This window comes from Pelmatolapia mariae, linkage group LG3_W, assembly GCF_036321145.2.
Source record: "Pelmatolapia mariae isolate MD_Pm_ZW linkage group LG3_W, Pm_UMD_F_2, whole genome shotgun sequence".
NCBI classification, from domain to species: Eukaryota; Metazoa; Chordata; class Actinopteri; order Cichliformes; family Cichlidae; genus Pelmatolapia; species Pelmatolapia mariae.
In genome coordinates, this window is record NC_086229.1 from 76994015 (window position 1) to 77008817 (window position 14803).

The 14803-nt window shown below is 41.3% G+C and overlaps 1 protein-coding gene across 2 annotated transcripts in view; it reads left to right on the forward strand.

Moving 5' to 3' along the window:
• The window catches only part of rbpjb (recombination signal binding protein for immunoglobulin kappa J region b), a 65028-nt gene that overhangs the window by 34691 nt on the left and 15534 nt on the right, over positions 1-14803 (forward strand). For both annotated transcript variants that reach the window (XM_063469923.2, XM_063469926.1), the window contains exon 2: positions 7172-7210. In XM_063469923.2, coding sequence (XP_063325993.1) covers positions 7172-7210 — 39 coding nt within the window. The remainder of the gene's footprint in view (positions 1-7171; positions 7211-14803) is intronic.

The window sequence follows — 14803 nt, forward strand, 5'->3', positions numbered from 1 at the left end:
GTTGTATTAAGTCGGCCTTTATCTTGAGAAAAAACCCACAATTGTGGTAAACTACGCAACAACTGTGCATGCAGTTGTAGTTAAAATGTGGCTGTGCATTATTTAATATATACAGAGGGGGTGGGGGTGGGAGGAGAGTGCAGCAAATTAAGAGGAAGAAGTGTGGGGGGGAACCTTTTTGTTTGTGATTTTTCTCCCAGTGACAACACCATAAAATTCAGAATCTGAAAACAAACTGCCCTTAAAACTTGATTACAAAAATCTTTTTTTTCCCTTCTAAAAATATCAATGTCAAGTGTATGCTACAATTTTGAAACCAGGGCTGTGGTTAATATACATCATCTTTGACTCATCTGCCTTTTGTTTCCACTTAGAATGATTTAGACTGTAAGAAATTCTGACAGTATGATGAAGTGTGTTTAGATTGCTCTTTGTTTAAAAAAAAAAAAGTCAGAAAGAGTTTGAGTTAACCAAAAAGAATAAAAAACCCACAAACACCATCAAATTCTCAAGTTTGGAGAACCAAAAATGGGAAGTGATGGGCATTTGCTTTCTTGAAAATTCATTTTTCTCTCAAAAACGTTGGCAAATAAATTACTAGAATTGCTTCACAGACGTGTCACAATACCTGAAATTTAGAAGTCTGTGACAGTAGGGTTGCACACTTCTCAGTACCCACAAAAACCCATTAATTATTCCATGCATGTAATCCTAAATTCATTTTATTTAAAATATTAATTTCATAGTTTTATGAGAAGACGGACTGAAATGTTAGGGTGGTTGCTGTGTAGCCTGCTATCGTTACTATGAGGTATAAAGTTAGTTATATTATGTTTGCTTGAGCATTTGGATAACCTTAGCTACTGCAAAATTTAGCCTATAGAACGTAGCTGATTTCACAAAGTCTGTGCCAGCTGTGCCAAACAAATTGGAAACCACGTTCTTCCTACAATACTAAACTGAAAACCCAAGTCCCATAATATTTTCAGATTTAGTGTCAGTCCTGACTAACTCCATGCCTGCTTAGCATGATTATCCCTCATCCTCTGTCTGTCTTTTCAAAATATGGAATTAAAAACATTCTCTTGTTGTACTTCTCATTAATTGATTATTACTGAATTACATATTACATATACATACAGACCAAGACCCAAAAGGCACCAATAGTACACCTTTGTAAGCTGACAGAGACATCACTCATGCTTTCCATTGGAACTCCAGAGTAAGGGCATAGCCTTGCACTGCACACTTGTAAATAGACTCACTGTCCCTGCTCATATCTATTCACTGCCCTTGGCACACTAACCCATAAGTAACTATGCCAAGGTAAGCTACTAGCAAGTTGGCTTAGCATTTTAATGGGCCTATCAGGTTCCTAATAGGATATGGCCACAATACAAAGGGCCATTACAGGGTTTATAAACACACATGTTAAAAGACTGAAAAAGGGGAGGAAACAGGGAAAATATTGGTGCTTGCAGCAAGTGGGAACCAAATGATTGAGGAAGATAAAAGTTTGGCTTTAACGAGTGTGTTTTAAGACAAATTTAGAAAGGAGAGCCACATCTGGAAGCAAAGGTGACATAACAAAACATGGGTTTGAGTTTGCAGCACATTTAAATGGATTGCAACAGACAAATGATAAAGCCAAACCAGACTTTTTTGCACTATTGCTTTGAAATTCTCTGATTGTCTTGAGGTATGAATCACATGCAGCCCTGTCTCTTACAGAGTTGCACTTTCGTCGCTTCCTAAAAACCCAATTTCAGGGGGGGGGGGGGTTCCTGCTGGAGCAGCAATGACTAAAAGACAGCCCCGGGTCACAAAATCTTTGTTGGTTGGTTGTCAACTTTCCTTCACCATTTTTGCCCTAATAAGCATTTGCTAGTATGACCTCACTCCTTCCTGGCTAACTGTATCTCCTCCACCGCATCCACCTTCAGTGACGGCTTAATGAGGTTTTTTTTTTCTTCTAAGGCTACCAACCTACCTGTCTGCGGCTGGCTATTTAGCAGTAACTCAACTTTCAAATGTCCCATTTAAACTGCTTATGAAACCCTGTGTCTCGTCATATTCATAGGAAAGTGTTAGAGGAGGAGGAAGAAATCAGACAAAATTCTTACTCATTCCTTAGGTCATGAAGTCCAAAGGAAAAGATGAGACATATTTTTATGTTTAGTAGCTTCTTGTCTAGCACCCCGAGGAGATGCAAAGTGCATTAAAATGCAGACGCAAAGTGAGGCAAACCAGCTGAACAGGAATGATGAACGCAGTTAAGCATGCAACATTAATAAGTGAATGAAAACTATTCAAGAAAGGCTCAAGTGTAGCTAAAAATCTAATCTCTGTGCACTCTGAGGATTCGCTTTTGATGGGGTTCAGGTTGCTTTTTGTGCTACCCTTGAGTCACCAAAGCGCGAACTGAACTTTGATGAACTTTGGCACGAAATGAGACATCTGACTGTAGGCAAGCCTACCCGAAAACTGCAGCTGCAACAGTCAGCATGCCTTTCTTTTGCCATTGCAGCTCTACCTTTTGTGGTTTCCTGTGCTAGGTCTTTTCTTGTTGGTGTTTTGTGTCTCGAGTGATTCTGTGGAGGTGAATGGAAATGTGGACTGTGGTTTTTCACAGAACTTGCTAACTCTTTAACAATTGACCGCCTTGATCTCTGTGCTCTACTTTGCAGTAAAATCAGTCTTGCCATCCACAATGTTTGCATATAACCCCAATGAAGAATCAGAATGTGCGAGAATAGAGATCAGTGCGTATTGTAAATTATGTCTATAATAAATTTTGCAGGCTTTACTTTCATTTGATAGTAGTGAATTCAATGCACACACACAAAAAAACTAAGTGCAGACATAGAAAAGAAAGGAAGCAGTCTTTATTTTCTTCTTCCATCCATCCACCTCTAAATCCTTAAATTTGATCTCCTCGCCCTCTTTCCTCTATGCACCATCCTCTCGGTGTTGCTCGCCTCTCCTGTAATCTCCCCTACACTTTCCCCGTATTGTTCCTTCCTCGCTTGGTTCCTGCTTGCAGTGGTTCGGGTTAGGTTTGGAAGCAGGGGGAGAGAACAGAGAGCCGTCTGGAATCCATTAGTTTGTTGAGGCATCAGTGTTTCACTGTGGGAACCTTATTGATTGCCCTCCTTTATAATTATTCCACCTCCACTCGCTCCGTCTGTCTCTGGCACAGATCATGCTTTCAGTTTCTCTCCCGTTCTCCTGCCCTTCATCCCCTCTTCCCCTTGCCTTTTTTTGTTTTGTTTTTTCGTGCTATTTTTATCCATCTCTTTGTGGCATCATGACTACTTTTCTAAAAGTTGCACCCAAGGCTTGCATGCTAAAACCCCTAACCAGTTGAGTGACACAGTATCTCTGTGTTTACTGATGCTATCTACGATGTAGTGACATACTTACAGGCAGCATGCAAAGCTACCACATCCTACACGAGAATAAAAATCCTAATCGCCATTTTTTTTTTTTTTTTTTTTTTCGTAGACACACTGGGCACTTTTATATAACTGCCTTTTAATAACTTAATATGTAGATCTGCAGACATAAGCACTTAAACCCAGACAGTTTTGTGATAGCAGATATGTTTATGTTTGAATGTTTGACCAACCATTTGCCTTTCAGACTCATTCTCATGTGTGTGACGGTGAACCGATTCTTTCTTTTTGGGTTATGGTCCTACAAAATGGGATATTTTAACGATGTGTCCTTGGTCTCTGTGAAATTTAGTTTGCACATTCTGATTCTTGGGGTTTAAATTTAAATAAAACTTCAGCCTTGAGTCAATAAATAGAAAACCGACACTGTTTTCAAGCTCTTATTTCACTGAGCTGTGCACAAAACTCTGATGCTTCCAAACCGCTCTATTACAGTATAACTGTAGCTAACCGGACTCCATTGAGATCACTTGATTCGCTGGTAATTAAGCCACACATTATAAAGAGTATGCAGCGTTTTTCATTTGAGAAACTGTTCAGAGAATATTGAAGCCTTTTGTGTGGAAGAAAACACAAAAAAGTGTAATTTCCTGACCACCAACACCCGCTCTTGTAAAACAGAAGGTGGTCTGAATGTTGGATTCTTACTTAATTGTATTTTTTTACTTTATTTTTTTGCCACCCACTATTTTTTGATTTAGCACTTGTAATTCTGACGATTTCACGCTGCTTCACATCCAGACCCTTATTATGATCGTTTACAGAGGCTCCATCCAACCCGAGTACACAGGATCCGAGTCGTAATGGTCAGTCTCAGACAAATGGCTTTTCTTTGTGCTCCCACTGAGGTTGTAAGGTGTAGGTGCAATCAAGCACACGTATCCATGCCGACTGTTTCTACCGTATTGTGCAAAAGTCTTGGGCCACACACCCCTTTTTTTTTCTTCTTTTTTTTCCCTTTTTTCTAAAGCATGTTTTTGAGCGATACCCCTAGGCTTTCTCTACATCTGTCAAAGTTTTTCTTTGGATCTTGGCTGCTTTTTCACTCATTTTCAGTCCAGTCCTTATAGCTGACCAATTTCAACCAGTAGTGTAATGTTAACATACTTAACTCTGACCTGTTTAATCAGAGTTTAATTAGAGAAGCGCACCGAACTCGACAGACAAACCAGTGTTGTGTCTACAACTTGGCAAAGTTGTCTTGAGATACAGCCTGTCACAAAACCACATCATTTGTTCCCCTTTTTTTACATGTTTTCATTGGTTAGCAGTGACTTATTATCCTAAAGAGATTTTGTTCCTTGCAGATTTAGATTTTTTTTTTTTTTTTTTTTTAGTCCTGAGGAGAATAGTGAAACAGTTTCTCTGTATTGCGTGTAAAAGGCTCGACGTGTTGCTTTACAAGCATAAAAGAAATAAGTTGACCATGAAACCGTCACACTCAGCTGAGATATGTTGTAACTTTACACCCCATCGTCGTACATGTGGTTGTTTGCGGTGGTTTCCTCGCTACATCTATTACTAAGAGTTTGAGTATGACTCAGTGACAGTATATTGATTCATCAGTTTTCCAGCACACTGAATTTGACTTCAAGTCAGCTTTCAACATTTGGGGCAGAAACTTTAGTGACTGGTAGCATGTGACGTCTTCATAATCACGGAAATTTGAGGATTTAAAAGTCGGGTCATGAACCTTAAGCTGAGGGCAAAAAATGGTTACCTGACTGATCCTGTAATCTTCTTCTTTTGTTGCGTTGGGGTTTAAACTGTGCAGAACAGCCCTCTCAGCACAAACTCACGTCACTTTGTTTCGTTTGGGTAGAATAAACGATCTATCCATCTCAGTCATGATTCACCCAACAGTTTGAGTTAAATTCAGGCTTTGTGTCATGACAGATGTTTGCAAAATCACCTCGGCTCGAGAATAAATATACAATTCACAAATTCTTCCTTCTCTGTTCACCATGCTGTCTTCTGTTAATATTCATTGTTTTAAGCGCACACACCTTAAAAGCTTGGACTGTGCCCTTAGTTTATTTATGATGAACTGTATGTGTTTTAATTAGCGAGTTTAGCTGCTGCCTACCAGCCAGCCAGCCCCAGCTGGGTCCTCAAAGCGCCATTTATTTGCTTCTCCTGTTATTCTATCAGAGGACCTGCTGACTGAACTGCAACCACAGCGTCTTACACGGCTGCTACCCACAGCAGGCCCTGTTCTACTTTCAGAGTTTATCCACATAGAACCTGCAACAGGACAGGATAATGGCAATGTGGAGCACAAAAACGTTTTAATAACAAAGGACTGATATGAGTCTTGCTCACTGTCCTAAGACAGAGGTAGATGTAGTAGTTGTAGTAGTAGTAGAGGTTTGATATTCTTTCATGCTTTTGACTCAGAGGGTTAAGCACTTCCTCCATGTTTGTTCTGTTTCTTTTTCTTGTTACGGATGTTTTGAGTTGGTGTGTAATTGAGTGATGACTCCATACATGGAGGGGGGGGAAAAATCATCAATCAATCAACCAAACGAGCCATTTCAAAAACTCGTTCAGTCCAGCTCTTGTTTCATTATGGTCCTTGGCTGACTCACATTAACTAAGCACGTTTACCTTCTCTGCTTATTTTTACCGTTTCCCTGAAGAATCAATGAACCGTCAGTATAACGGAGACCTTTTAACCTGAGGAGTGCCATGCCTCGGAGCGGTCTTTCTTTACAAAATTGCAGGCAGAATGTCGGTGCGTTCAGCTAAAATGCTTTTCAATCTGTATTTTTGCACACTCTGAATACTTTAGAATAATTTGCATTCACAGGAGAAATTAAAAAGATCAGTTTTCTTGTTGAAATTCACGCCTTTTGCTGTTAATTCAGAAATACCAATGAAGTAATTAAATTGGTGCAGTACCTCGTATTTTAAAATGAGAATTTCTGTCCCTGTGGTTTGTAATTTTTAAATCGCTGCAATATGCCTTCAGCACCAGTGGATTGGAGGCACTGCCAAAAAAATTCATCAAGTCAGATGTTCTTGTTCAGGTTTTACAATTCAGATTTGCAAACACAAAGCCAGAGAGCTGCTTTTGTATTATTGTGTGTGTGTGTGTGTGTTGGGTTTTTGTTTCTTTCATTTTTGTTTTTTGTCTTTGGGGTGTGTGTTTTGCTATCAATAGGATCTTCACGACTACATCAATGTGTTATTTTAAGATTATAGCTTATAGTAACACAGATAATAGAGATAAATATGGTTAGGGCTTCTCTGAGCACCATTTAAAATCTCTGTAATCTCAAACCCTTCACGCCTGTTTGTTGAGCGTGTTGGCCATTGAAGAACCGTTGTTTGTTCAGCTGCTGAACTTGAGTTTCTGAAATTCAGTAGTAATACTAAATATACCGATTAGCTGATCTGAACCCAGTGGGTTTTTTCCCCATTGATGTTCAACGTGTTTCAACACGACGGCAATTAGTTTGAACAAAATTCATTTGCTTTAACCTGAAAACACAAAATCGTATTTTCACGGCAAACAAGCGGCGCGACGTTTGGCACGTCCTCTGTTTGAACACACTGCCATTACACGCTGCCAAGGCCACGCTGCTTTTTATGTGCGTTTGTACATGTGCTGGTTTTTTTTTTTTTTTTTTTTTGCAATGCACTGTTTACTCTGCGTGTGTTCGTGGTTGATAACCAACCCACTCATGTTTTCTTCTCACTTTGTGTCTTTGCAGGAAGTTCGGGGAGTGCCCTCAGCCACAGCGCCTAACAAGGTGAGTGTGCACACGCACTCGTGGTCCCTTTAGAGCTTGTTTTGTTGTCATAGTGCTGGGTTTTGTGTGTACCTTTGTTTATGTGTGCCGTTGTGTTCTTGTGAACACCTATTCTAGGGACCCGCCCCTCCCGAAGGTATTTGCTACCTGTTTTTTGTTTGTTTGTTTTCTAGATTTGATTTTGTTTTGATTATTACTATTTTGGACACTTCATTCTCAAAAGAATGAAAGTATAGAGACCCTCTGAAGTATCCCTAATATGTGGCTTACTAATACCACTCTGGGATTACCAATAAAAAAGAAAACTTTGCAATAAAAAACATCAAAAACTACACAATTTTTTCCACCCTGTTGTTTAACTCCATGCCCCTCCCCTTTTTTCTTAAAAAGATAAGCTTAAAGCTACTTCAAATCATTGATGATTACTTATAAACTCAAATGGTGAAGCATAAGAGGCGCACACTTGACACTAAGGTTGGGTGATTTGCTTCACCCAAACCTAGTGTTGGGTGATTACATTAGTGGGTGGATATCAGCTGCAAGGCTCTAAAGTTATTAAGTGATTTATTTCTCTTTTCTTTTTTACTTAGACCGTTAGTTCTGCTTATTCATCCAGTTTTTTTTTCTTTTCATTCTTTAGCCTGTTTTCTCTTGCTAGATCATGATTATGACTGGTCTGTGTAGCCACTACACACACGACACACACACACACACACGACACACGCACATTACCTTCAAAGCGTGCAGAAGTCCAAGCATGAACTTTGTACACGCGCTGGTGCACGCCCATACCCGTCTGTTTTGCAAGTGTTGATTGTACATTGAGGGTACATGTGTAACTGTGGCGTTGCAGAAACAGTTAAAAATGAAACTCATCATGTGACAGTGTCAACTTAATGCATCAGTGGGGATGTTAGTTAAAAAACCTCCTTAGTTGACGAGCTATCACTATTAACACGAACGATTCTCGACATTGTCCACTGGCACATCTCCAACTGACACCATGTGAATAATAAATACCTCGCTTTTCTCTTTAACAGGAACTTTTTTGTTTTTAACTACGATTTCCACCCCTAATTTTTATAAGCGTTTTAATAATTTTATATTCACCAGTAGATTTGCCACATAAAATTTGTTGAGGCAGCAAGGAGCTCATTTCAGGCTGTGATCTCCAGAAGCGGAGACATAGGATTAGAAATGCGTCTCTAACAACCGCTGCTGACGAGCTGCAACGTTGTTGTTTATACAACAATAGCGTACGACATGTGCAGCTTTACTGTGGAGTCCTGCACAGCTGCTTTCTGTTGACCCCAGCTTTGCTGTATTACCTCATTTTTGTTCTGCTATTGATCGCTCATTACTTAGATCTCTGCAGACTCTCCTCCTTTGGGACTGTTTTAATGTGCTTGTGTTGAAATGAACTGTGCTATTTTTGCCGTTGTTTGTGGAGAAACATGCTAGAGAAGCAATAAATAACCCTTTCTGAGGCCTCACGGTCCAAATGTGCGCTCTCTGCGCTGTACTCGTCTTACTGTGTGTAGCTTTTTTGACGAGCCGTACTGCAAGTTTTTGATTATTGTGTTCTTCTTAAGTTTGCTCCAAGTTACTTGGAGTAACATTTGGGTGAATCCAGACCGTTGATGGATGATGTGGGTTGCTTTTTAGGGATTGTGTGTGTGTGCGCACGCACTTGTTTGCTTATTGGTGTTTGCTGTTCTGAATAACAAAGACTGTATGTGTGTGTGTCGCTCGGCTTTTGCGCGTGGCACTCAGCGGGGAAAATGAGGGGGTTGCGTGTTGCCTGGAACAGCATAGCGTGGTTTTGGAAAAAGGGGCCCCTGCACCTTTTGATGTGTCCCCCTCTTTATTCATGTGCTGCCAGTCCGCTGGCTCGCACTGGCCCTTCGATTCGTCTGATGGTTTTTGATGGCCAGAAATATGACCAACACAAAACACTCTTTAACAAACAGCCGAAAGGCACAACAGAGCTCGTTTAGTTCATGTGACTATGGTTATGGTCTTTGTTGGCCTGTCAATCTGCCGTAGAGTCTTCGTGTCCGCAGGTTTTCTTTGGGTGCTGCTCTAAAATTTTGCAGCATCCCGCAGGAGCTTTTTATGGCAGCCAAACCTCCAGGTCCTAGAGGTTCACACTGTCAGGGAGGCTACTCAACTGGAACAAACGCTTCTAGGGTTCAGACACATCCACTTGCACAAATTTACACAAACGGACTCAACATGAGAATACAGGCTGGGTTGCCAAGTTTACTGGCAACTAATTTACTGGTTATTTGAAAATAACAAGCAAAGAAACAGAAAATGGATCACTTTACACATTCAGTCTATAAAGTATAAATTTCCAAATATAAAAATTTGGAAATTAGTCATAAGGGAGTACAGTCTAATGGGCACGTAGAGTTTGACTTAAAGCACTTTAAAAACCAATACTGATTTTGATATTTGGTGATTGTAACAATTCAAGGTATGGGCCAATATGTTTATTTTCTTTCAGACACAAAAACAAAAGCCGTTTCCCTAACATTTTTTGCCATTCATCAGTTGTTATAAAATGCTGATATCAACATATCTGCAGGAACTGTATTGTCAATAGCATAAATGAGCCATTTCAAACTGTTAATCACAGCTACAATTAGAAGAAGAAGCAGGTATTTATTTATTTGACTTCACTGGTCACAGTGGGTTGATCTGCCTGTTTGATTCACCGTATGTTTTAGGATCAGATTATACCTGCCATACCATATGTACCAACACTGAGGGCGCGAGTACCCACTGCAATATTCTCCTGCGTGATCGGTGACGTCACTCAAGCAACGACATCAGCGCTGTTTTAATTCGGATTCTGTTTGCATATTTTAATTTTCTTTAATTTTGTCGTTGATGCAGAAATGTCAAAGCGGAGGATTTACTCTGTTTACCGCGTGGCAAATGACCAGAGCTGAGATGAGTGCAAGCTGTGGCAATATCCCACAGTAGTCAGCAATTTTCCATTTTTGTGTGAGTGTGTTAGAGGCTTACACGGCTCATCCAGGAGGTCAGACATCAAACAGTGAGGGGTGTGTGTGTGAAGGCCACGTCTCCTAGCCTTGTAAAAGGAGGCTAAAGTGGCTGTTTGTTAATGCTTTAACCCAAAGCCCCACACTACAATTGTGTGTAATCTACCTTTTGTGGTGCACAAGGTGCAAACTAATTACTGTCTGATCATCTTAATTGAGCTGTTTCACCGCGCATGTGTGTATTAATGTGCCCCCACCCCTCTGCTCTTCGTGTGCGTGTGTTTGAGTGTGTTCACAGGGGGTCCTGTGACAGTGCTGCTCTGCTGAAGACGCTGTGGCAGATGTACGGGGCAGATGCCTGTCTGCTCTGCTGCATCTGTAGCCTGACTTAACCTCACCCCTTCTCTCTCTCTCTCACTCACACACACACACACACACACACACACACACACACACACCCCATATCGCCTGCTGTTAAAGATACGCCTCTTTTTATAAATCTGTCTGGCACATTTTTGTCTCACCTCTCAAGCGTGTCTTCTTTTGTTTCGTATGTTCCGATTTTTTTTCTTTTGCCCGATCTCCTCCCCTCACGTTTTATTTCTGACCCCTCTCCTTCTTTTCACTCGCTGTCGCCGACTGCCTTTTAGCACATTTTTTGGACCTAAATAAAGCCCGTCAGAAATTAAACCTGCAGCTCAGATGCTGTTACTTTTCTGTGTGAGTGTGTGATGTAGACTCTTATCTGTGGTTATTGGTTTTATTACATGTGGGCGTACTCGGTTTAATTGAAGTGACCCTCGTTTCCTGTCTCTGCATGAATGAAGGGCTGATTTTTTTTTTTTTTTTTTTTTTGTTACCCCCAGTTTTTTTAATCCCTCAAATACAAATGAACACAGTGTAATGTTTTGAAATTTGGTCTTACCTTACTCGTATTTTGATTTGCACAGGAATTTCATGCATCTGCTGCGTGCTAGTCTTGCACAGGAAGTAGAGCTGATTCTGGTCACAGTCTCTCTCACTTCTCCTTCCGTCTCCAGCGCTCAGACGGAGTCTGTGTGGCGTGCGTGCGCTCGTGTTTCACTCTGTATAAGCCACAAATGATTACTCAAGACGGCCCTGTCGTGTTAGGGTGAATGTGTTAGATCAAAGCCACGTCTTTATCGATATCGTTGCGAGACGTACGAGTACGAGTCATTTAAGAGACGGGAATCTCGTTACTCTCCTGCTGCCACCTGCATTTTGTAGCACGAAAAAGATTTTGGAAGCATGTCCCGTTTCCATTGTCTTTATTATTAATACACACATGGGCATAGCTGTTTGTGTATAAAAGAAAAAAAAATATTTCTGGCACCTCTATATGTGACACCTCTGTTTGGAACGAAATGTATGTTAGGCAGTAAATATCATATTGAATTGTCTGTTTTATGCTTCAGTAAGAAGAAAAAAAAAATATTTTATTACACCCGTATTCCTTCAGGGGGGGAAGTCCAAACCTTTTGGGTGGGGTGACAGGAAAAACCCTGTTGACACATTACTGAAGACTGAATAATAATGCACAGGGTAATGGTGCAATATAGAGAACAAATGCACAAATACTGCTTTAATCCATTTTTAGGGGTTTTCCCCTCTGATACACAGCTCCTGCGTAAAGTCCTGATGTTTCTGGTTCACTGCATCGTGATAGTCATCTGTCATCTTTTTTTGATGTCTTTTGCATCATTTTATACTCGTCTCCCCCGAAATCCTTCGAGACATATTTGGTATCTTTATAAAGCTCTTGTTCCCCGCTAGATTTTCATATAAAATTCTGCGGGTTTGAACAAAGCTTGGCTACACAGCACAAGTTTGGATCGATGGACCCAGTGTTGGGGACTTTTGTGTTGTTGTTTTTTTTTTTTCTTTTTTTCCATCTGATCATAGGATATTCAGTTTCACATGATTGCTGCCACATGTGGTGCATCTTTGTTATCTATTCAGTGGTTGTTTGGAGGCGCTCTGAAGTGAAAATCAGCATGCATAAAGAGCCGCTGTGAGTCAAAGCGCGATCGTGTGCCAAAGCATTTGTGTCTTGATGGGGAATGGTCTCTCCCCAACTCAGCCACAGTGGTCTGGAAGGGTTTGGTGAGCGCTGAAACGGTGTCAACCACAAGCCGAGGCTGTCGCACGACACTTAACAAACACTAGCATTACATTTTGTGGTCGTGCAGTAACTACGTGCCATTGTATTTAAATATTTGATCAAACTGCTTCCCTTTTTTATGAGCGTGACCCCAACTCTGAGGCTGGCTGATGTAACGTTTCTTTTTTTTTTATTTGGTGTTTTATTTCCTTTTGTCAGGAGGACAAGAACTGATTCCAAAATGTTGACAACATAAGCTTCAAAATGAGTGACGGAGCCCAAAGATCTCATTAAATATGGCACCGAATGCATGGTCTGAGTGGACCTTTATAGTCGTGCTGCTCTTATCAAACATATAAGGAGGTCAGCACATGCATAGATGATCTTTGTAAACCCAAAGACAAGGATTTGTGTTTTGTTTTCTCTACTCATGACTCTGTATGAGATCAGTGAGAGATGATGTCACTTACATGGTCTTATACATATTGTTTTCTGTTTGCAAGGTGCAGCCAATCAGAAGGAAGCTGGTTTAGCAGGAGGGGGATGGCAGATAAAACTACCTGGGTGTGCACCCAGGCCATTATTAAAGATAAACATAGATTATTTTAAGTGTGACTTATACAAAGCTTCTCCATTAGTGAGTACAAGATTAAAAAAAACAGAGCTGAAAATGGGGATAAAGCATCATTTAAAGATGTTCTCTGATTTATTTAGGTGCTTGAAGCTAACACTGTTGGATGTTTTAAAGGTTATGTAAAACTGATAGGTTTAGTTTAATATCAGAAGCCATTAAAGAGGTTGTGTTCCTGTGTTATAGAAGTTTCTCATGTGTACTTTGCTCAAGGTGTCTGCCATATTGGACACGATGCGTCCTCTGGTCACCGACTGGTTGGGGAGTGGCTCCTGGAGGCTGCTGGCTGTGACTGGGTGAAATGACAAACAGGGTGAATGCACCAAAAATCTTGTTGTGACTGCGTTGGTCCCTCGCAGATCGCCACAGCAGCCTGTAGTTTACATGTAAGCATATGAAGTCGCTGAGCGGTAGTATAAACTAAAAACCTGCAGAAATGTAAAATCCGTCCTCAGAGTAAAAGTTGTATCTTTTGAAATGTACGGACTACAGCAGTAAGGCACAACTACGGCTCTGAGTAGCTGGAAACTACGGCCAGCTGTGGCAGTCTGCTATCAATCAACACAATCGCACGGAGATTTTCACCATCTGGTCTGTGAATACACTCTTCTTCCATCACTGGTGTTTGGCAGACGGTTGCAGAGCAGTCTCTAGGCAGACAAGCTAAGATCCCGCTGTTAGGGGGCCACATGATTGCCAAACTGAAACTGTTCATGCATTTTACTTGTCGCTCCAAATTGTATATCTTTATCTTTTTTTTGTGAATGACTTGATCTAAACGTTTAGGGTCTTTAGGACATGCATAAGATGCAAACCATCTTTTAGAAGCCTCCTCTAAGTCAGGGGTCCCCAATCCCAGTCCGCGAGGGCCGGTGTCCCTGCAGGTTGTAGATCTCACCCTGGGTCAACACACCTGAATCACATGATTAGTTCATTACCAGGCCTCTGGAGAACTTCAAGACATGCTGAGACACCGGCCCTCGTGGACTGGGATTGGGGACCCCTGCTCTAAGTGGTAACTGCCCTAACCCTGTATAAATGGGATGAAATAAATGTGATTCATACTGTGTGTGTGTCATCCTTCCTGTGGGAGCAGTAGGTCACAGGCAGTATCAGAGGTGTGACATGTGCCCTGCAGGGTCTGACATCAGCAGGCCTGGACTGTGTTTTCTCTCCATAATCAATCAGAGCTTTGAGCACAGGAGTCCCCCTCCACTCCACCCGCCGGGGTTAGAGTGTGTGTGTGTGTGAGAGACACCAGTGACGATTTCATTCACTTCCCAGAGAAGGGTTACGTCCTTTAATAACGTAATCACATTCTAAATGCATCCGTGCGGAGAAGTCCAACGTTTTAATGAAACCACTGTTTTCCACAGAGTCGAACTGGAGTCGTACGCACTCCCCCGTCCACCCCGGCTTGATATCATTTTCTCCATGTGGTGTTGAAGTGATGTCAGGCTGCTGCAGATCAGTTAAACGGCCTCATCTGTGTGGAATTCCAGGATCGTACCTCTATTAGTCTCATTTATAGCTGCTGGCGATCAGTAATTTAGAGAAAACAGATTTTTAGTGTTGCAGTGAGACTGAAATAATCAGAAAAATAATTGCCTTATCATGCTTTCTCCTCTTCTTCTGTATCGCCCAATCCCCCAAATGCCCCTGTGTCCCGCACACACACTGAGGAGGCCCCTTGCTTTTCATAACAAAGGGCATGTCTAAGCCGAGTGTGCGGCCTAGTATAACGTGCTAGAGTGAAAAGCCGTGTGTGTGTTTGAATGGGAAGCCCTGTGAGGATCCCCTGGCGTGTCAGGTGTCACTGACATCTGTGC